General features: G+C 39.7%; 1 protein-coding gene across 10 annotated transcripts in view; it reads left to right on the top strand.

Moving 5' to 3' along the window:
• The window catches only part of LOC126939910 (uncharacterized), a 195,596-nt gene that overhangs the window by 151,706 nt on the left and 20,830 nt on the right, over positions 1-23,060 (top strand). For 7 of the 10 annotated variants that reach the window (XR_007720491.1, XR_007720489.1, XR_007720490.1 and 4 more), the window contains one exon: positions 11,467-11,744. The exons of 1 other annotated variant lie outside the window; for it this stretch is intronic. Coding sequence is in view for 1 of the 9 variants with exons in the window: in XM_050765742.1 (XP_050621699.1) it covers positions 11,472-11,744 (273 nt within the window). In the remaining 8 variants the exon portion in view is untranslated. Of the gene's footprint in view, positions 1-5,454; positions 11,745-13,384; positions 15,244-23,060 lie in introns of those variants that run through there. 2 more of the 10 variants (XR_007720503.1, XM_050765742.1) reach the window with 2 other exon arrangements.

Below are 23,060 nucleotides of genomic sequence, written 5' to 3'. Positions count from 1 at the left end.
CTGCTGGCAATTTAGTCGTAGAAATCTCATCATATCTGCCAAGGATTCGAGAATGTATAGATCTTCAATAATTTATATTTTTTAAGATACGGGGTCTTGCTATGCTGCCCAGACTGGAGTGCAGTGGCTATTCACAGACACAATCCTAGTTCTCCACAGCTTAAATTCCTGGTCTCCAGTGATGCTCTTGCCTCAGCCTCCTAAGTAACTGGAACTAGAAGTGTGCACCACTGTGCCCAGAGACATTTTTAATTAAATAGCACTTACAGGTAAAAGCCCTATTTAAATTATGATGTAAACATTAATGTAAGATCATCCAGATAATAATACAAGTCAACAGGCACAAAGGCCTTTGGCCTATGCAATGGTACTTGAAAAAAATTCCAGCTCAGTAGTTTCCATAGGATTTATGACTGTTTATGGTTTTTGACATGTCTAATATTTCATTTTCAAAGATTCTGATAACGAATATCTTAAGAGAAAAAGTATAATTTTTCTCTTAAAGGACCCATATGCTTTACCAAAAACCTGAATTTTTTTGAATCTCTATTAGCAGTTCTAGGAAGCACAGGAATACTACTTAAAAGATAGTAACAATAATATTTTTAGTATCTCCTAAATTCTATCTTTCCAGAGCAGTATGCGGGTCTCCCATATTTTCTACTTCATCACAAATGCTATTCTCCATCCTAGATGTGTAGCTGTGATACTATTTTTTCTCTGTTTCACTGAGTTTTAATTTGGCATGTGAAAGAAAGATAAATGTTGGGGACTCCAAATCACTAAGCTAAAGGGAAAAGTCAAGCTGGGATCTGCTCAAGGCCAACCTGCCTCCCATTCTATTCAAAGTCATCCCTCTTCTCACTGAGATAAATGTATATCTGATTGTCTCCCTGGAGAGTCTAATCAGAAACTCAAAAGACTGTAACCATTTGTCTCTTATCTACTTATTACCTAGAAGCCCCCTCCCCATTTCTAGTCTTCCCGCCTTTGCTTCCAGTTGTCCTGCTTTTCCAGACCAAACCAATGTTCATGTTGCATATGTTGATTGATGTCTTATGTCTCCCTAGAATGTATAAAACCAAACTGTGCTCTGACCACCTTGAGCACATGTTATCAGGACCTGATGAGGCTGTGTCACAGGCACACTTTCTGAACCTTGGCAAAATAAACTTTTTAAATAAACTGAGACCTGTCTCAGATTTTCTGGGTTCACAGGCAATATTTATTTTTAATTTTTAAAATATCAATAATCTTGGTGTTTATCATTTACCTATTATGTACATAGTGCTGGAGTGGGTGGTATGATTAAGAAATGTTATCTAATTGGAGATATGATCTGACAGACCCAAATAAACACCCCTTTATCAACTGAAATGAAGCCTAAGGTTAAAGAAACAAAAGTTGTCTACAGGTTGACAGTTCAGGGCTTGGCTGGCATGGCAACTTCCTAAATTCTTATGGCTACAAAAACAAACCACACTCTTGCTAAATTATCCAACAATAGGAAATATCAGCCAAATTGTCAGAGCTTTCCTAACTCTGACTTACATCCCAAACCACTACAACTCTGATTGGACAGGGGACTGGCCTTGCAAACATTCTTTTCTAATAAGCAACTGCAGAGCTTAAACCAGTTTCAGTCCGTTTATAATGGCTGTGCACAAACTGTCTTTGTGTCCTGTAGTTCACCTTTTGATGCAAAAAGCCAAATTCCACCTTATTTCAATCCTAAAACCCTACCCCAAAGTGAACATTGGATGTATCTTACATATATGTGTCCCCATTGCACATGTGCTTGACTCCCTTAATAAATATGTTTATCTTGTTCCCTAAAGCTGCTCAATATGTATGACTCTATTGAGTAATACAGATGCTGTGAGGCATAAAACCCGACTTACCTATTCCTGTTTCGAAGACAGCATTTTTGGTTCATTCTGGAGACTGACTGTTCCTGGTCTGCAAATTGACATTGTTAATAACGCTCTCCTTTCTACTATTTAGCCACCCTGGTGGTCTTTTGGAGGACAGAGAGAAGAGATATACCTATCTTTATTAGTTAGGGTAGACTGTAACAAATAGAACCAAAGTGTTATATCTCAAAAACAGTAGAAGTTTATTTCTCCCTTGGGTAATTGTTAAGGTTATTATTGATTATTCTGGGGTGGTGGAAGCCTTCGCTCACTGTAATCATTCAGGAACCCAAACTGCTGGAAAGCCACCATCTTCAACATGTTGCTCTGGTCTTCACTGACATCATTCAGCTTTCAGGAAGGGGGAATAAGATGGAAAGATACTGCTGGGAGGTTTTATGGGCCCAGCCTGGCAGTGGCATACATTACTTTCACTTTCTTTCCATTGGAAAGAACATAATCATTTAGCTGCCTAACTCCAAGGGGTTATAGAAACCATAAAAGAAGGGAAGAATGGATTTTGATGGACAATTAGCAGACTGACAAAATGTCAGAGAGATGAAGCAATGAGAAAATAGCAGGGGGTACATGCCACACAGAGAGGTGGAAATCATTAAAAAAATATTTAGGAGTTGAGAGAAGGTAGAAATCAGTATGGAATAAAGCCATTGGGAAGAGCATCACTCAGGAGATGGGACATGATGAGACAAAAGAGAATACATTGGATAAATGGATAAGAAAGGTGAGAGGTGGGGGAGGGGATTCCTTTCCCTTGTTTCTTTGTTTTTCCTCCTTTTCCTTTTTTAAAAAATTAGTCAAGTGCAGTACTGAGAAGCAGGGAAACAGTAGAACAAGGTAGTTGGATCTGTAACTCACTGTGAATGATCAATTGAAATAACTCACTACCTTCAGACAGCTGGATCTTCCTCCTTTACAAATGGAATCTGTCTTCCCCTCACAATGTCTTTAATGCTGCTGTCATAATAAATCAGGCAGCTATGTGTCTTCTATTTTTTTTTAGACAGGGTCTCACTCTGTCACCCAGGCTGGAGTGCAGAGGCACAATCATGGCTCACTGCAGCCTCGAACTCCTGGGCTCAGGTAATCATTTCACTTCAGCCTCCTGAGTAGCTGGGAGTACAAGTGCATTCCACCACATCCAACTAATATGTCTATTTTTTGTAGAGTTTGAGTTTTTCCATGTTGCTCAGGTCAGCTATATCTCTTTTTGATAATGCTTTGACCACCCTACTCAAACTGCCCTAATTTCCTCTCTTTTCCTTTCTTGTTTATTACTATACTCATGACACTCATGCACACACACACAGAGACCAATGTTGACTTTGAAAAATTTGCCTTTTGTTTTTGGCATTTCTTCTCTGATCTCAGCTTGACGATCTATGGCCTAATGATTAAAACACCTAAAAAAACTTTCATGCATTTACATATTGGACATGTGATATGGTTTGGTTATGTCCTCACCCAAATCTCATCCTGAATTATAGCTCCCATAATCCCTACATGTCATGGGAGAGACCTGGTGGGAGGTAATTGAATCATGGGGGCGGGTTTCTCCTGTGCTGTTCTCCTGATAGTGAAATCTGATGGTTTTATAAAGGGCGGTTCCCGTGCACATACTCCCTTGCCTGCAGCCATGTAAGATATGCCTTTGCTCCTCCTTTGCCTTCTGCCATGATTGTGAGGCCTCCCTAGCCAAGTGGAATTTTGAATCCACTAAACCTCTTATTCTTTACAAATTACCTAGTCTCAGGTATGTCTTTATTGGCAGCATGAGAACAGACTAATATAGCATGTATTAGAAACTGGGTACAAAGGTAAATGAAACAGAATTCTTGCTCTTGAGAAACATGCAAAAGGGAAGATAATAGATTAATTCTTGAACATCATCTAATTTGGATCCTTACTCCAATTTTGTGTGTTTTGCAAAATAGATACTATTTTAATTATTTTGTTGATGAGGAACTTAGAAATCATAACTTAACTGATTTTCCCAAACTAGGCAGTATTGTAGCTCGTGATGGAAATTATTCCCTAGTCAGTGCTGCCCTGTTGCTGTTCCAACCCACTCATTTTTTTTTTTATTTTTTTCTAAGTTGTTTTCTTGCTTATTCCTGTTTATAGCTATGCCCAGTAACTAAAATAATGTATTTCTTTTTAAATTTTTATTTATTTTATTCATAATTATTATTAATAAAGATGAGGTCTCATATTGCCCAGACTGGAGTGCAGTTGTATAATCATAGCTCACTGCAGTTTAAAATTTCTAGGTTCAAGTGATTCTCCCACTTCAGCCTCATGAGTGGCTAGGACTACAGGTCCACACCACCATGCCTGACTAATTTTTTAACTTTTTGTAGAAATGCTTGGTTGCCCAGGCTGGTCTTGAGCTTCTGGCTTCAAGTAATCCTTCCACCTTGGCCTCCCAAACAGCTGGGATTACAGGCTAAAATGATATATTTCTTGCAATCAGTTGTTATTTCTGTAAATTCACTTTAACCATATATTTTCTTATATTCTCAGCTACAATATTTCTACTTTAATTATTAAAGCAAAGGAATATACACAAAACAATAAGCATATTTTAAAGGTAAAACATGAAGAGCAGACTTCTGGAATGAAATATATATATTTATGTATATACACACACATATAAAATATATAAATTATGAGTTTGTGGGAAATTCAGGAGTTGAGAATTTAGTACAGAAACATATTATATTGCCAAAATTATGAAGTGGGAAAATTGTCTCATTCATGTTTCCTCCAGTTCCTCATAACAGACCTCCTTCCCTTCCTCCCTCCCTCCATTTATCCATCTATTCATTCATTGTTTTTCACAGCACAGTTATTGTACGTCTAGTATATGCTAGATACTGTTTTGTGCTGAAAGTACCAAGACACAGGTTCTGCCCTGGAGGGGGAAGGCAAATGAACCAAAAATTGCAGAATATTCTTCAGTTGCCCAGAGTCCTTTGACTTCAAGGCCAGGTCGAGGTCTGGATTCCCAAGACATAAAACTATGTCCTGGACCTTTCCTTTCCTGGCCTATTTACTCTATCTGTAAGAGATAAATTATTTTCTCTCATATGGGACATGGAACTCATTATCTCAAGACATGTCACAAGCTAAAAATATAAACAAACAGCTTAACAAAAACAAAAGGGTTAAGATAAATTCATGTCCGATATTCATAGTTGGCTCCAAATAAAAACTAGGACACTTTAACTTCTGAAAGTTATGGCAAGAACAACCAAGCCTTTCTATGATACTTTGGAATCACTGTCACCAGGAAAATTGAGATTGTCAATTGAAGAATGAGGAGGTTCATAAAAGGAAAGGAGAACTTTATTTCTTTTTTTTTAGACAGAGTCTCGCTCTGTTGCCCAGGATGGAGTGCACTGCAAGCTCCGCCTCCCGGGTTCACGCCATTCTCCTGCCTCAGCCTCCCGAGTAGCTGGGACTACAGGCGCCCGCCACTGCGCCCGGCTAGTTTTTTGTATTTTTTAGTAGAGATGGGGTTTCACTGTATTAGCCAGGATGGTCTCGATCTCCTGACCTCATGATCCACCCGTCTCGGCCTCCCAAAGTGATGGGATTACAGGCTTGAGCCACCACGCCCAGCCGAACTTTATTTCTTATAAAGGATTGTAGCCTACAGGTAGCCATTTTGACAGGCTTGGAAGTGTAGTCTCTGACAGAAACTGATAACAGGCACTTCAAGAAGGTAAAATGTAAGACAGGAATTCATACTGAATAGGGTAGCCAAATATACATATTCAATAAGCTAAAGGGACGTCATGAGTATGAAGGGAGAATATGCAAATGTGCAATTGAGCTTCATGCCTTTTCATGAGTCACATGTTGAAAAAATGATGGTGTTAGCATGATCTGAGGGTGGCGTTTTCAGCCCTCTGATGTCAAAAGGTGAAGCAGAAGACACAAAAACCCACACTGCACATCCTCTGTGAGTGGCTCAAAACTAGACATGGTGGTCAGTTTTTAGTAAGAGGTGCATTGTGAAACTGGTGAATTGTCATGTTGAAACTGCAAAGAGGTAGGTGGAGTCTGGTAGCAGCCTCAGATAACTGGCAGAAGATGGTAAAGAAATGAGTTGTCTGTTTCTTGTTTTCTAGAGCTGGTTTCTGCTTACTCCTTAGGAAAGAATTCTGGTTAAAGATCAATAAGGAAGGGGCATGCTAAGGCATCTCTGACCTCTCATCCCATCACCGTCAGGAACTCAGTGTTTAAGGTTTCTCTGTTTTCCCCTTGGTTGAGAGGGGGTCCTTTTAGTCAGTTGGGTGTCAGGGGGCAGTTTAGGATTTTGCTTTTATTTTTTAAAAGGAACAAGAGAAAGAAAGAAATGGAGAAATAAATAAATAAACAAATACACTTCATTAGGTTGGGCTTCCATACTAGGAAACTTAATTGATGTTTTTTCTGGTTGTGACATGGTGAAATTTAAAAACAATGTCTCTTTTAGGGCAGAAAAGTATGCAAAAAGAAAAAGAATACTTTTGAGAAAAATTGGTGGGTGGTTTATTTATTATCTGAACTATGCATAGACTTTAATAATCTTTTGATTAGAGTCTTTAGTGTCCTTCAAGAAGGGAAATAACATTTGAACTACAGCATAAAAATGACACATTTTAATTGATAAATCTGAATGCGAAATGATGACGACTAAACCATAAAAAGATTGTGTCTTTCTAAAGCCTAAAGCTTTATAGTTGATTGAATATTTGTCTTCTATTAGTATATTGCTGTGCTCATTTTCCCTAGGCACCTAGGTCTCTCAGCACCAGTAAGTATGTTCCATTTGACTAGATTTAAAGTGCTAGTGGATAAAGCTCTGGATTCTGGGCCTGGCAGGCTATTTCTCATGTTCTCTAATAAACATTGAAAAACACCTCTAAGTTCTTCCAACATGGGACATGTGCAAGATGCATTTCAATTTTCCATGGCATTACAACTGTAGTTGCCTGACTGGTTCTTCTTGCCCACTGCACAAACAAAACCAGTTCACTGAGACTATGGTACTGTGGTACAGAATTAATTATTAGCACAAGGCCAGCTATGCAGAAGAACTGGAGTTATCACTCAAATTAGTCTTCCTGAAGGGTCAGAGGTTAGGGTTTTGCAAGCATAGTTTGGTGGGAAGAGAACTAGGGAATGGGTACTGCTGATTGGCTGGGGATGCAATTATAGAGGTGTGGAAAATAGTCTGTGTGCATTGAGTCTGTCTCTGGATGGGTGGTGGTGGGGTGGGTGGGGGCCCACAGGACAGATGAGTCATGAGTGACTAGTCCAGGTTGGGTAAGTCTGAAAAACATCTCAAAAGAGCAATCTTAGGTTCTACAATAGTGATGTTACCTATAGGTGCAGCTGGGGAAGCAACAAATCTTGTGACTTCTGGCCACATGACTCCTGAGCAGGAAGGGATTGTAGAAACAGCACCTACATTTTAGCAGAATTCAGGCTCCTCCCATAATCCTAATCTTGGTAGGTTTCATTAGTTTTACAAACCTCAATATAATATGATTAGCTATGGCATTGAAAATCAGTATAATATTGGTCCATCTTATTGTAGGAACCAAAGGAAAACTTCCCCTTCACCCTCCAAAGGATCACTAAAAATCAGTTGACAAAAGACAGATAAGTAGGAGAAAAGGCACGTTATTTTAACATGGTTAGCACTGGGGAACTTAAGGAGAAAGATTGCCTAATAACCCAACGTGGTACAGAAGTTTATATACTCTCTTCCATAGGGGAGAGGAGAGATGGGGACTGTAGGCAATTCCTTTGAGGGACCACAAATGATTATTAGGGAGAACAATGAATTTGTAAATGATTCTCTTTGGAATTTGAATGAGCCCTAGAGGCTGGCATTATATTGTGAAAAAGTCCATCTCCCTGTGGTTGCATTCCTTAGTCTTCTTTTCTGAGACAGATAATGAGATTTCAGAGAAGGGAGGAAGACAATTGTATTTCTCTTAGAAAGAAGCTTTCTTGGTTAGATAAGGAAATTCCAGAGAGAGTCCCTCCCTGTGCTTGAGGCAAGGGCTGTGGGACAAGGCAAAGATAGAGGGACCTTGATTTGGGGGCTGTGTCTAAGGCCTCTTAGCCTGCCATAGCGCCAGTGTTTGGGTTATTGCTTTCTGAGCCCCAATGTTATACTCTATCCAAAGGTTTATTTTATTTTAATTTTTGATAAACTCTATGTCCAAACAACTGTAAAATTCACAACATGTGACCTAAGGGTATCATAGTGAGGTTATGGTGACCCAGTAGTTAGTGTGTAATTCCTAGGATTTAAAGAGTAAGCTGTTTTCTCTGTAGAGTATGACACTATAGTACACTATTTGGGGTTATGGGCAAGCTAATAGATTTGGCAGTTCTCATTTTTTCCCCTTGGTCAAAAACTACTCAAGTTCTGAATGCAAATAAGAGATCTCAGAGCAGCCTCAAGTCCCCGAAACACTGAACATGGCAGCTCTATAAAACAACAGGGTACAATGAGCTGTCCTGGTTTCCAAACTGGGTCTGGGATTTTCCAAATTTTACCCCAAATACTGTCCTTTTGGCTTTAATACTCTCTGTACCAGATATATCAGAATGAGAGAATCAAGAGTAAAACAAACTTGCATTTCCCAAGCAGGGAATCAATAACCTTTTTGGAAGAAAATTTTAAAGGATATCAATCATTAAAATAGCAAATCTGGAAACAACGATGTGTCACTCATTATGCAAATACCGTGCTAACTCTTAAGGGTGCTTTTCAGACCAGATTCTTCTACTTTCAGACAAGGCCACCATATTGACTTCATTGCACAATATTTAATCTCTGTCCTTGAAGTTCACAAATTAACTTGCTCTGTGATTTCCTCCTTGTGATAGCCTCTGGATGTGTTTTTACTGCCTTAACAGCTACTGGCAGGCAGCTTGTCTCCCACATTCACTACAAAGTAAACAGGAATTTGGTCCCAGGGTAATTGGCTGTTCTCCAGCATAAGAATGCAAGTTATTCATGAGCTTTGTGAGTTTGCTTCTGACTAACACAGACTGTTTTCACTAGGGAGCATAGGGACAAAAAGAGTTGTGAAGTTTTGAATTGTCAGGATTATTCCTTTCAAGTATGTGATAACCCGTGATTCTTCTCCGCAACTATTTTCTACCCTCCCCGACCTTTTCCACTTCCTTTCATTTTCTAGTGACTACCAGAAATTTACCAAGGAAGCTGCCATGAAATAACATATTTCTTTTAGAAATACAACTGACTCAATAGACAGCTATGGATGTGCTGTTATTTTGGAGATGCAGTAATTTTACAGAACTTTTAAAATTAAATCTTCAGGAAAATGTGTGGGTAAATGCCAAATGGATTGGTGAGAGCCTAGGTTAACAGTAATTCAAATAATAATAATAATAATGATGGAGAAAAAGACTTGCAGTTTTAAAGATAGGAGCATATATACTTTAAATTTTGAGATGGTGAATAATAGATTTAAAGTTTACAAAAAATTAAGAGGTTTAAACAAAAATCAAAGAAAGCAAAAGAGTTACCCATTCATCATGGTTGGAAGAAAGTATAAGTGAGAATTCTAAGCTCCCAAAAATAGGGGCACCTAAAAAGATTTTCCTCCTTTATTGTCTTACCTGAGAGGTCCATACTGTAAATCTAGATAACGTGTTTTCTAAATTATTCTGTGAACTACACTACCCAGAAGACTGTAATATTTAAAATTATTGTCCAAAAATTTATTTAACAGAGATACCAACAATTGTTTTGAGACTTACAAACAAGATAAATTTTTTAATTCCTTTAGTTCACTCAAAGCTGTACAATGATCAAAAGACAAAATATTAAATATACTATACACCCTGATTTATTTAAATTTTTATGATTACTTGCTGAAAACTTGAATGGAAAGATTTTGTTGTTTTGTAATGTAATTGTCAATTAAAAGAGTTAAACTCTGTAAAATATTTGAAGAGATTTATTCTGAGCCAAATGTGAGTGACCATGACCCAGGAGGTCCTGAGAACATGTGTGCAATGTGGCTGGGGTGCAGCTTGGTTTTATACATTTTAGGGAGGCATGAGACATCAATCAAATACATGTAAGAAGTACATTAGTTTTGTACACAAAGGCTGGACCATTTAAAGTCGGGCTTCCAGGCTATAGGTAAATTTAAACATTTTCTGGTTGACAATTGGTTGAGTTTGTCTAAAGACCTGGGATCAATAGAAAAGAATGTCTGGGTTGCGATAAGAGGCTGTAGAGACCAAAGTTTTACTATGCGGATGAAGCTTTTAGCTAGCAAGCATCAGAGAAAATAGATTGTAAAATGTTTCTTATCAGACTTAAAATCTGTGTTGATGTTAATGCCGGAGAGGTATAATGAAGCATGTTTAACCCCCCACTTCCTGTCATGGCCTGAAACAGTCTCTCAGGTTAAGTTTTAAAAGACCTAACTGAGGAGGAAGTTCACCCAAATGGTTGAGGGACCTTAGAATTTTATTTTTGGTTTATGTAATTTATAAGCGAATCAATTCTTTCATACTTCAGTTCCCCATCCTTGTGTGGCATCATCTCTCTTTCTTGATCATGCTTCTACCTTTGGCTTGGCGTTTGGCAGTTTTGTGGAACTCTCTGAGTAGATACACGGAGATTTGCAAAGATCTGTTTTCCTTAGATATCCGAGGAGGTATATTCATTAATTTTAGCATGCCACCTGCGGCTGGTAAACCCAGTATAGTTCACAGATCAAACACTTGCATTCCAGCTGCTGGAGCACTAAAGTTAAATGGTTGGGATTTTTGCTCTCAAGGAGTCTTCAGTCCAGTGGATAATCCAGATGCACAAACATTGATGATGAAATATAAGTGTAGGAAAGAGGAATGTGACAAATTGTGTAGGGGTGAAGGGAAAGCTTCCCCTTTACTCTCAGAAGTTTCCCTGAAAAATTCAGTTCACAAAAGGCAGATTAATAGGAGAAAAAGGATACTAAAAGAAACTATGGTCAAACTTGTTTGACCATAGTTTATTTGATCATAGTTTCCCATGACACAGGAGTCTTCAGAATGAAGATTCAGCTCCCCAGTGGGGTGTAGGAGCTTGTATATCACCTTGAGGTTACAGAAAGAACAGGAGCTCGGAGCATGGCCAAAACTAGGTTATGGTGGTAAATCAGATTTTAGTGGTGAGACAGGTTATGGGAGGGAGAGAAGGAGAGACTTGGCTAGAAAAAGTGGTCTTGGTATGGAGATGAAACGTCACAGGTAGCAGCCCTCAGAGAAAATAAATGGACAATGTTTCTTTTGGATCTTTAAGAGATGTCACACTCTCAGTTAATCTTTCCTAGATCTGGACTAGGGAAGGCCTGGCTGCGTTAATGCAGATTGTCTAATGATGCAAATTTCCCCCACAAAAGACAGCTTTGCAGGGCCATTTCTATTTACTGACCCTCTGACAGCTATCACAAAATATGTCAAAGAAATATATTTGGGGCTGAAATATTTTTATTTCCTTTAGCTGCCATGGGAGCCTGGATGAGAAAGCAATTCATCTTGAAATGGAGATTGCTAAATGTGAGCCTTAGAGAGGATGGATGTCTGAGTATGTCCGGAATTGGTGGGTTCTTGGTCTCGCTGACTTCAAGAATGAAGCCGCAGACCCTCGCAGTGAATGTTACAGCTCTTAAAGATGGTGTGTCCAGAGTTTTTCCTTCAGGTGTTCAGATGTGTCTGGAGCTTCTTCCTTCTGGTGGGTTCGTGGTCTCGCTGACAGGAGTGAAGCTGCAGACCTTCATGGTGAGTGTTACAGCTCTTAAAGCCAACATGTCTGGAGTTGTTCATTCTTCCCAGTGGGTTTGTGGTCTCACTGGCTTCAGGAGTAAAGCCACAGACCTTTACAGTGTTACAGCTCTTAAAGGCAGCGTGGACCCAAAAGGTGAGCAGCAGCAATATTTATTGTAAAGAGCAAAAGATTAAAGCTTCCACAGCTTGGAAGAAGACCCAGGCAGGTTGCCCCTGGCTGGCTCCTGCAGCCTGGTTTTATTCACTTATCTGGCCCCACCCACATCCTGCTGATTGGTCCGTTTTACAGAGAGATGATCGGTCCATTTTACAGACAGCTGATTGGTCCGTTTTGACAGGGTGCTGATTGGTGCATTTACAATCCTCTAGCTAGACATAAAAGTTCTCCAAGTCCCCACTAGATTAGCTAGACACAGAGCACTGATTGGTGCTTTTACAAACCTTGAGCTAGACACAGAGTACCGATTGGTGCGTTTACAATCCCTTAGCTAGACATAAAGGTTCTCCAAGTCCCCACTAGACCCAGGAGCCCAGCTGGCTTCACCTAGTGGATCCCAAGCTGGGGTTGCAGGCAGAGCTGCCCGCCAGTCCCAGCCCTGCGCTGGCATTCCTGAGCCCTTGGGTGGTCAATGGGACCCGGCGCTGCTGCGGCACGGGGCAGCTGCGCTCGTCAGGGAGGCTCAGGCCTTGCAGGAGCCCCTGGTGGTGGGAGGGGATTTCGGGCATGGCCGGCTGCAGGTTCAGAGTCCTGCCCTGCGAGGAGTCAGCTGAGGCCCTGCGAGAATTCGAGCACAGCGCCTGCCGGCCAGCACTGCTGGGGGAGCTGGCACACCCTCTGCAACTGCTGGCCTGGGTACTAAGCCCCTCACTGCCCTGTGCCGGCGGCACCGGACAGCTGCTCCCAGTGCGGCCGATGAGCACGCACCCCCGCCCGCCAGAACTCACGCTGGCCTGCGATCACCATGCGCAGCCTCGTTTCCACCAGCGCCTTTCCCGCCATACCTCCCTGCAAGCAGAGGGCCCTGGCTCTGGCCTAGGGCAGCCCAGAGAGGGGCTCCAACAGTGCCATGGCGGGCTGAAGGCCAGAGTGGACTCCAAAGCCGAGGAGGCGCTGAGAGCTAGGGCTGCTAGCATGTTGTCACCTCTCATGAGCAGAGCCTTGAATCACATGCTGGGGAGGTAGAGTTTGGAAGGAGGAAGGCATGATGCTATGAGAACAGGGTACTTCTGGGGAGTGGTCAGGGGAGAGTGGCTAGAGAAAGAGGTGGACATAGTGAAGGGCCATGAGTTTTGAACTTTGGACTTCCTTCTGTAGATAGGAGTCTTCAGAGAAAGTAGCATAATCACAGCCAGGTGCCACTTGGAATTTTACGAGTGAGGCATCCAAGCATTTGTTCAATGCTTGTAAACCAACCTCAATGTAGGAGTGGATTCATAAACTGATTTACACACTTAGATAATGGGTTATTATGAGTCAGTTATTTCTTAGAGACTGAAAAAGTTCTTAGTAACTGAAACCCTCTGCCTCAGGACATAGGAAGGGCAGGATAAAAGTAATCAGGCTTAGAATGTTTCTCACCAAGACCAGTTTGAGCAAGATTAGACATTTTAATAGTCACATCTTCTCTCTTCAGGGCAGCTGCAGCAGCATAGCAAAACTCAGATGTGAGTGCCAGGGTCTGTTTGAAGCTTCCTCATGAGCTGTGAACTATTAGGCAAGCCACTTGACTTCTTTGATTCTCAATTCCTCTGTCTATAAAATGAGGTATATACTCATACCTATTTGTCTCAGAGGTGGTTGTGAGGATTAAACAAAATTAAATGAACTAATATAAGCATTTTTTGGATGTCATAAAATATCGCGAGAAGTATGGGGTTATGGTTATGACTATCAAAAGTAGAAGTCTAACTGATTATAAAAATACCAATAATGATTATTATTTATTGAAGATGTGTTTTATGCTGGCACTATTCTAAATTCTTTACATACGTGATCTCATTTATCCTTATAGTAATCCTATAGGGGAGGATTTTACAGAGAAGGAAACTAAGGCTTGACAAGGCTGAACAATTCATGAGCAATAGAGCCAGAAATCAGAGGTCATACTTTCCTGACTACGAGCCTGGGCTTTTAATCACTACTTTTCCAATCAATCTTTTATATTCCTTTCTTTGTTTTTTTTATTATTTCTTTATTTTTATAGATAGGTCTTACCTATATTGCCCAGACTGGTCTTGAACCCTTGAGCTCAAGTGATTTTCCCACCGTGGCTTCCTAAGTTGAATCTATCTTTTCAAAATACTTGTTTTTTACTTTAAAGTTTAGGCAACTGACAAAAAATTATCAACACATGATAGTTGCAGAATTACTAGGCTGAAGTTTATCGTGTTCCTTCTCACTACCAGAACTAGGAATCTAGAGATAGAAAATGTGATCCCTTGCTTTTTTTCTTATATACAAACAAAAGCTATTGTTGTTGACTACAAATAAAATACGCTATGAGTTTTGTTGTCAAAATATGACTTGAGGAATAGATTAATATGAAAGTCATTTCTTTTTTTAGGGAGGCAAAACCACACCGTCTTTCCAATTATGTTATCTATAATTTTGTCCTTTAATGACAACACTGTTTAAGAAGAATAGAGCAGAGAAAGCCTGGAATACTGTTCCTCACCTCCTATTCCAACATTAAAGATCCATCTTCCCTTGAAGAATGAATAAAGAGGACACAGTTTGTTACTTTCAGGTCCAAGAGATACTGAGAAAACTAAAATAGCAGCAGCTGTGTTTCCATAATGTTGTTGACTATTCAAAGGGGCTATATAAATTGAGCTTTTACTCCAATAGTGTTGTAGTTTTAAAAAGGGGTGGACTATAATTAGTTATACATACACCATATTAGAAACCCTGAGTTGGTCTAATTATTAAAGGGGTTAAATCAAACCCAATGTCTGTTCTATGTTGATGGAAACCTTGCTGCATCTCTAGGATATAATCTCAGTGGCTTTCATCCCATCTTTCTCTAACTGGGTGTCAGTGCCCTAGCAATGACCTTGGGTACTGGAATAGACATAGGTCTCCCCCACACATGGTTTTACTGCTAGGCAGTAGATGGCAGAATTGAGCTTGGCTTTTGTAGTTGCCTTTCTTCTCACTTGCCTTCATTGGTGAAGTTGAAGTACTCTTAAGCTACTTGTTAAAATAGCTTTTTTTTTTTTTAATCACAAATAATTCTATGTGTCTGTTTTATTCCACTTGAATCTCATACATTGCATACCATATAATGCTTTTTTTAAAAAAAGCTTATAGGAACTATACTTCATTTCTGCCTCTTGTTCCAAGGTTTTCTAATCTCAAAAGAACATCACCCTCATTTTAATACTTTTTTACCTCTATTTTCTGCTATCCAATGTTATTAAAGCTTTCTTTTATCCTCTTCCCCATCATTTAAAAATTTTTTAAAAATCAACACTAGATTTTTTCTTTTATGTCCTTCAGATTATTTAGACAACTCTACTGGTCTTAAGACTATTATAAAAATTCCTCTCTCCACAGCGTGGGAGAATTGTCAAAGAAGGCAGGATCCTCTTTTGATGTAGTAAGTTTGTGCAAAAGTAATTGCGGTGTTTGCTATTTCAAGGCAAAAAGACACAATTACTTTTGCACCAATCTAATAAATGTGGGCTTTGATAAAGCTGCTGTTTTAAGGGACATACAACTTGAAACCATGAAGTGGCCCTCAGGACAAAATTTAGGGGTTGATTGAGAAAGAACAAATGGAAAGTTTGTGAAAGCAGAACTCTTCAAGTAGGATATTTTGTTTAAAGATGGGAGTGTTATGGGAAAAGGCAGAAGTCAATAGACTCAACCCTATTATTGAAGACTGAAAAGAACATATATTTTTAAAAAATCTACCATTGAAGTAGTTTAGGAAAAATGACTGTGAGCTGCAAACCCCCAAAAGGAAAGAACGAACTGAGAGGAATACCTCTGCAAGAACATGTTGAGATGACTAGGGTACAAATTGGGCCTAAAATTCAATGTATATTCTGGAGAGACTAGATAAACACTTAGTACTTTAGCATTAGTAGAACTAAAAGAAGACACTTAAATCGGCTTAGCATGGAAGTAGACTGCAAAAGTTCAGCCTTGAGTAAATTAAAATAGTCAATTGTTTTACTTACTTATACATAATATGTACCCTGTATTTCTCCATGCTAATAGATAATATGATTTTTGCAATTTATCTGCCCTATGAAACATTTTATGAAAGATCTCGGGTAGGAAGGTTATTTAAGAGGGAAAAAAAAAAGCAAAAGGTACAGATATCAAGGTGGGGATAGCCAAAAAACTAGAGAGCCTTTCCTGTGAGACTGCCCAAGACTTTTTTCTTTTCTTTTCTTTTTTCGTTTCTTTTCCTTCCTCTTCCCCTTCCCCATCCTCTTCCCCTTCCCCTTCCCTTCCCTTCCTCTTTCGAGACATAACCGAGTCTTATTCTGTTACCTAGGCTGGAGTGCAGTGGCATGATCTCAGCTCACTGTAACCTCCACCTCCTGCGTTCAAGTGCTTCTCCTGCCTCAGCCTTCTGGGTAGCTGGGATTACAGGCGTGCGCCACCACACCTAGCTAATTTTTTGTCTTTTTTTGTAGAGACAGGGTTTTACCATGTTGGCCAGGCTGTTCTTGAACTCCTGACTTCAAGTGATCAACCTGCCTCAGCCTCCCAAAGTGCTGGGATTATAGGCATGAGCCACCGTGCCAAGCCCAAGACCTATTTCTTTGCAATAATTTACACAGTAAAATCCAAGATTAACACTTGAATTATTCCAATGCCTTCCTTCCATTTTTCCTTCCTTCCTCCTTTTATTCCTTCCTTACTCCTTTTCTTCTTTCCTTCCTTTCTTTTTGTTCTTTCTCTTCTTCCTTTCTCTCCTCCCTCACTCCTGTCCTTCCTCCCTTCTTTCCCCTTTCCTTTTCCCTTCCCTTTCCTTCTTTTCTTTCTCCTCTCTTTCCTTCTTCCTTTCCTTTTTTTTCCCTCAAAAAAATTTAAAAAAGGTTTAGTGGCACTCATGTACTATTAAAAAAATGATAAAGATTGTGAGGAAGAAAAGGTCCATGAACACTATTTTAAATGCCATGTCTTAATATCAGTTTCCCTTGTTATTTGCCTAGCCAGTCTTTGGCAGGGAAATAGCAGTCATTTTCCTAAGCCTATATTTAACACACACCTGATAACTCTGTATAGTACTTGCTGATAGGAACTAAAGTAAACAAGAGTGGCTCATAGCACTGTTGTCATTTCCACTCTACTGAGTCTATGCGGGTATGGAGATAGAAAGAATGTGACTTGATTGGAAAGGAATTGGTTGTTGAATGAGAGGTTAAACTATGTTCTATAACTTTTAATCCTATATGCAAAGCCTTTTAAATAATTTGGAAATAATATTACAAAGGAACAATTTAACCTAAGTTAGCTGTACTTTACCGTTACTTTTTAAGAGAGAAGAATCAGTAGAGCTACATTTTCCTGGCTTTCCAAAATGTCGATTTCAAAACTGTTAGTTCAGAAGTGTTCAACTTTTGCTGCCCGTTGGAATTAACCAGAGAGTTGTAAAAGGACATTGATGCCTGGGCTGTACCTCCTGGAGGTTCTGATTTGATCAATCCAAGGGAAGGCCTGGGCAGTAGATTTTTAAAAGCTCCACAGGTAATTCCAAGTTGGGAACCATTGGTAGCTGGAGTAGAAGATATTTATTAAGTAATGGCACAAAATGAGGTTTGGGACAAACTTTGTATATCAAGTGAAGAAATTTATCCTGTAGGTAATGGTCAACCTTTGGGGTAGACAGATAAGTGCCATAATTTTGTTAGTTTTTAAAGTGGATTGATGTGGGGATCATTGAACAGCAGGCTTCAAATGTTGCCCCCAGAGTTCATGATCCTGCAGTTTGCAGGCTTGCTCTCATTCCTGCAATCACTTTTCACATTTTGATTCTGTCTTCCCTCCCTTGTCTTTTAAACTCAGGTGGTCTTGTTAGTATGCCTTACTATGGCATCTCCTTCAAGGATGATTTGTTCTATTCAGGATGTTCTCTAAGTTATACCATTAAAGAAGTTTCCTAAACCTCAATAATTGTTTGACAGTAAAGGTAAAGCCTTAAGTCTATTTAGTCTCTAAGACTCTTCAGTTTTGAATACATATGTGTGTGTGTGTGTGTGTGTGTGTGTATATATGTATATATTTATCCTACTTTTTTGGAAACATGTTGCTCTTTCAAATAACCTGAAACTGACTCCTTTTCAAGAAGATACAGTGAACAGATTTTTATTTTACATGAGGAAATTTATGGTTCATAAACTGGAAAATCAAATGACATTGATTTTATCAAATACATTACAATGAGAATCACCTTTAAAAAACAACTACTCTACTTAATTTAAGCCTTGAGAGAGTCCTCATTGCCAGGACCAGGGACTTCCTTAAGAAGTACTGGTTTAATAAATGTGTCAGAAAAAATTATAAAAGTCTTTGAAATGAGCAAAAATACTACTAAGTGTCTTTTCAATAGAATGCTGTGCTTTGTCTAGTATATCCTCCAGAGTTATTTGAGTCTATAAAGGTCTATATCTTTCATTGTTTTGAATCCATTTTACAACTCTCTAAATTGAAAAAAAATGGATAGTATTGCAAATTATTTTGTTCAGTGGAAATGAAAATGAACTTCATCCATCCTGTAAAAGGCATCTTTAATAGATGTAAATTCGTTTTCAGCATTTCTGATGGCCTCACAGATCAGGAGTCTGCAAGGCCACTCTCAGGCTTCATGCACTAAAAGGACTCACAGGACTCAGAAAAAGCTGTCATACTCGTGTTTATGGTTTATTAGAGTGAAAGACTACAGATTAGAGTCAGCAAAAGGAAAAGGTGGATAGGGCAGAGTCTAGGAGAAACAGGGCACAAGCTTCCAGTTGGCCTCTCCCAAAGGTGTTGCATGAACAGCACTTAATTATCTCAGTAACAATGTGACACACATGTAAATTTTTCTATCCTATGAATCTCATCTGAGCCTTGGTGTCCAAGGATTTTTATTGGGGTTAGTGGCAAAGGCATGTAGCGGCTACAGGACAACATTAGCTACTCAGTCTCCAACCTCCAGAGGGCAGTGTGGTTCAACAACTGATGCAGTGTGGTTCAACAACTTAGACCTACAAAAGCACTCCAGGCAGGTGGGAGATTTCAAGAGAGCTCAGAGGTCACCTCCTGGATGTCAGCCAGGGAGCAGTCCTTTTTCTTGGAATGTGCAGGGTTTGAGTAACCCAAGATTGCTGTGTTAACCTTTTCCCGAACACCTATATGCATATGTTTGTCTGTTCTTTGGATTCTCCATTGAACTGGGTAGTGCTGTTACTGTTTTTGCCTTCCTAGTTCCTCATTAATGGGCTAAAATAAATCTTTGACACATTTATGTTTGCATATGAGTCATTATTTTACTTTTTTTTTTTTTTTTTGAGGCAGGGTCTCACTCTGGGTCAGGCTGGAGTGTAGTGGTGCGATCCCGGCTCATTGCAGCCTCGACCTCGTGGGCTCAAGTGATTGCCCCGCCTCATTTTTTGATTTTCTGTAGAGAAGAGATCTCACTAAGTTGCCCAGGCTGGTATTGAACTCCTGTACTTAAGTGATTCTCCCTCCTTGACCTCTTAAAGTACTGAGATTACAGGCATGTGCCACCATGCCCAGCAATTTTACCTTTTTTCTTAAAAGTTAACCTTTAACAAATATATGAGCATAAAAATTGCTAATTTTTTTTGCTTATTTCTCCTGCCTACCTCCTTTCTTTCTGCTCCCTCTCCCCTTCTCCTTTCTCCCTTTCTCCTCATCCCCTTCTCCCCTCCCCTCCACACCCCCCCATCCCTGCATCCCTCTGTCCCTTCCTTCCTGCTTTTCTTTTTTCTTTTGTTTTTCTCTCTCCCTCCCTCTCTCTCTTTCTCTCTCTCTTTCTCTTCTCCTTCCTTCCTTCCTTCCTTCCTTCCTTCCTTCCTTCCTTCCATCCATCCATAAATGAATGTATATTTGCCAGTTAGGGTACATGGGAATGCTGAAACTTAGTGTATGCCCTTATTTCACATTTCCCTTATCAACGTGAAAAGTTATCTGTGACTAAGTGCTCTTGCACATCTATACTGAATTATAGTTTAGAGAGACCGTTCATAGATGCTGCCTCATCTGTCTTTCTGTCTGTCCTATTGAGGCAAACAGATGATGGGTTTCCTTTTGCAGATAGTGAAATGGAGTTCAGAGTCGTAAGTATTTTGTCCAAAGTTTCCAACTGAAAAGGAGTCAGACTTCTTCTTGCTAGGTACACATACTCAGCAGCTTTCTAGTGTTTACCTGAATGTCCTGCAGCCATCACAAATTTAATGGACAAAATGGAAAATTTTCTCTTTCTCTGTCCTCCTTCCCAATTTCTTTCTGCTCCAGTTTTTAATCATCTATTAAATAGCACTTCCTACTTAGTTGCTTAAACCACAAACCTGGGAGCATTCCCTGACTACCCTTTCTTTCTCTCTTACTTCCCATATCCAGTCTATTACCAAGTCATTTGGATTCTGTCTTTACAATCAGATCTCTACTCCATCTCCTCCTTTCCATCTCCACTGTGTCCACTCTAGGTCCAGACACCAGGTTCTTCTGTAGTTTTTCTTTTCTTTTTTTTTTTTTTTTTAATCTTTAATTTGTTTCCATACTGCAACCAGAGTGCTCTTTTACTAAAAATAAATCTCATCGTTATATTTTAAATCCTTCCATGCCACAATAACTGACGGCCTGATATGCTCAAAAGTCCGTGTGGTTTACTTCTTCAACTCTCCTCCCTCTTTCTGTCTACCATGTTCTAGCCCATGAACCTCTGTGTTCCTCAAACATGCCAAGCTTGTTTCAGCTTCAAAGCCTTTGCCATGCTGTTTTCTCTGACTGAATATTCCTCCCCGCTGCTCTTCGTCACCCAGTTGCCTGGCTAACTCATGTCCATCCTTCAGTTTCAATGTCACTTCCTCAGAGAGGCTTTCCTTAAACCCTCCAATTCAGTGTAAGTACCTCCTGTCATTTTCTAATTACACCTTGTAATTTTCCTTGTGGTACTTACTGTAATTGTAATTAAATATACTTTTGTTTCATGTTCCACGAGCTCCATGAAGGCAACAATTAAGTCTGTTTTGTCCACAACAAAACAGACTCCCAGTGATAGGCCCAGAAACTATAAAGTTAGAAAAGGGCTTGGCATACAGTAGGTACTTAATACATCTTTTTTGGAAGAATGAAAGCAAAACTTCTCATTCCAAATTCAGGGATGTTTTCCTGATGTTATACTGCCTTTCTGAGTAGCCCTTTTCACATTTTTACTATCTCTTCTTCAGTTTTCCTTTTATAAATTTAATTTTTTCTACCCCAAGTAAATTATAAATAACTCTTTGATCATTAATATTTTCAACTACTTGCATTAAATGTTTGAAAATGACCATGCCCTAAAAGGTTGTTAAGTCAGTGAAGGATGTTTGAGGGTCTTATTTTTGTTTTTTTTAAGACAGAATCTTGCTCTGTCACCCTGGCTGGAGTGCAGTGGCGTGATCTCGGCTCCCTGCAACCCCCGCCTCCAGGGTTCGAGCAATTTTCCTGCCTCAGCCTCCCGAGTAGCTAGGACTTTAAAGGCGTCCACCACCGAGGCTGGCTAATTTTTGTATTTTTAGTAGAGACAGGGTTTCACCATGTTGGCCAGGCTGGTCTCGAACTCCTGACCTCGTGATCCGCCCGCCTCGGCCTCCCAAAGTGCTGGGATTACAGGTGTGAGCCATCTCGCCTGACCCCAAGGTTCTTATTCTTAAGGTATTAAATACTAGTCCATATTGGACATTCCCATTTTCCATACAATCCTGTTTTCTTCCTTTATTGCCTCAGTGGAGTCTATGCTTTTCAAATATCTGCCAATTGGCCTTTCTACACAAAACAATTCCCTTCATTTCAAATTTATTTTAATTTGAGGTTGAAGGTGACCATTTTTTCTCTAACCTAGGCTGAATTAAAAATTATAGATAGGTAAGTGATGCAGACAGTAGCCCCCCACATAGAGGAGGCTTGGTAATAGTGAGAGCTACCATTTCTTAAGGAGAGGCTCTGTGACAAACATAAGATATACATACATCACCTCCAACCCTCACAACAATCTTGGAATAGAGGTGTTATTATTTTTATTTGCTTTAAGTTATTTTCTGCTGTGTAACACCCACCCAGTCCCCAGTTTCCAATTTAGCAGCTTAAACAACACACATTCTTAAAACTCACAGCTTCTGTGGGTCAGAAATGCAGGCCCTGCTTAGCTGGGTCCTCTGCTTCGAGGTCCTCCACAAAGCTGCACTGAAGATGTGGGCTGATGCTGCAGCCATCTCAAGGCTCAATTATGGAAGGTCCGCTTCCAAGCTTTCAGTAAATTGTATTTCCATCTTATGTGGCTCTTGGCAGACCTCAGTTCATTACTGGCTGTTGGTCAGAGACATTAGTGTGTGTGTGTATGAGAGAGAGAGAGAGAGAGAGAGAGAGGCAGCACTAGATGGAAGTTACATTACTTATGTGACCTAAGCTTGCAGGTGATAGGTCACCACTTTTGCCACATTCTATTCATTAGAAGCAATGCACTAGGTACGACCCACCCATACTGGTAGGGAATTACACAAGGGCATGAATACCAGAAGGTATGCATTGGGGGCTATCTTAGAGGTTGCCCACAACATACTTGGACAGAAAAAAAAGAAAAGAGGTGCAGTTAAATTGATCAATGATGAGGCTGGAATTCAAGCCTAAATCCATCAGATCCAGGCCCCTCATTCCTTCAATTGCATTTTGAAGTCTTATGGTGTTCAAAAAATGATTGTTGTTGAAGATGAGTCTAACATCACAAATTGATGCCATAAAATAAAACCAGGTATTTTTCATACCTATAGACTAAACTTGTAGGCCATTCATTTAATAATGGCCTACATTTGTTCTGAAGAAATACCGGGTTAGTTCATCAATATAGGAGAGAAACATGGGCAACAATGCAGAGGGTGCAACCTAAGAGTGGTGGGTGGTGTTGTGAGTGACAGACATAGCTAATGATTACTGTAGGATCATAGAAGACTGACACAGCTTCTACCCAAATAAACAGTAAATATAGTCGGGGTTGTTGGCCTAAGTAATCAAGTATCTAATAATTCCATAGGTTCCTGCTTGGTGTAGAAATAAGTCTCTCAGGCCTAAGATTATTTATTTATTTTTCT

The sequence above is a fragment of the Macaca thibetana genome, chromosome 1 (assembly GCF_024542745.1).
Source record: "Macaca thibetana thibetana isolate TM-01 chromosome 1, ASM2454274v1, whole genome shotgun sequence".
In the NCBI taxonomy this organism is placed as follows: domain Eukaryota; kingdom Metazoa; phylum Chordata; class Mammalia; order Primates; family Cercopithecidae; genus Macaca; species Macaca thibetana.
Note: the sequence above shows the minus strand (reverse complement) of the source record. Positions and strands in the feature narration are given on the sequence as shown.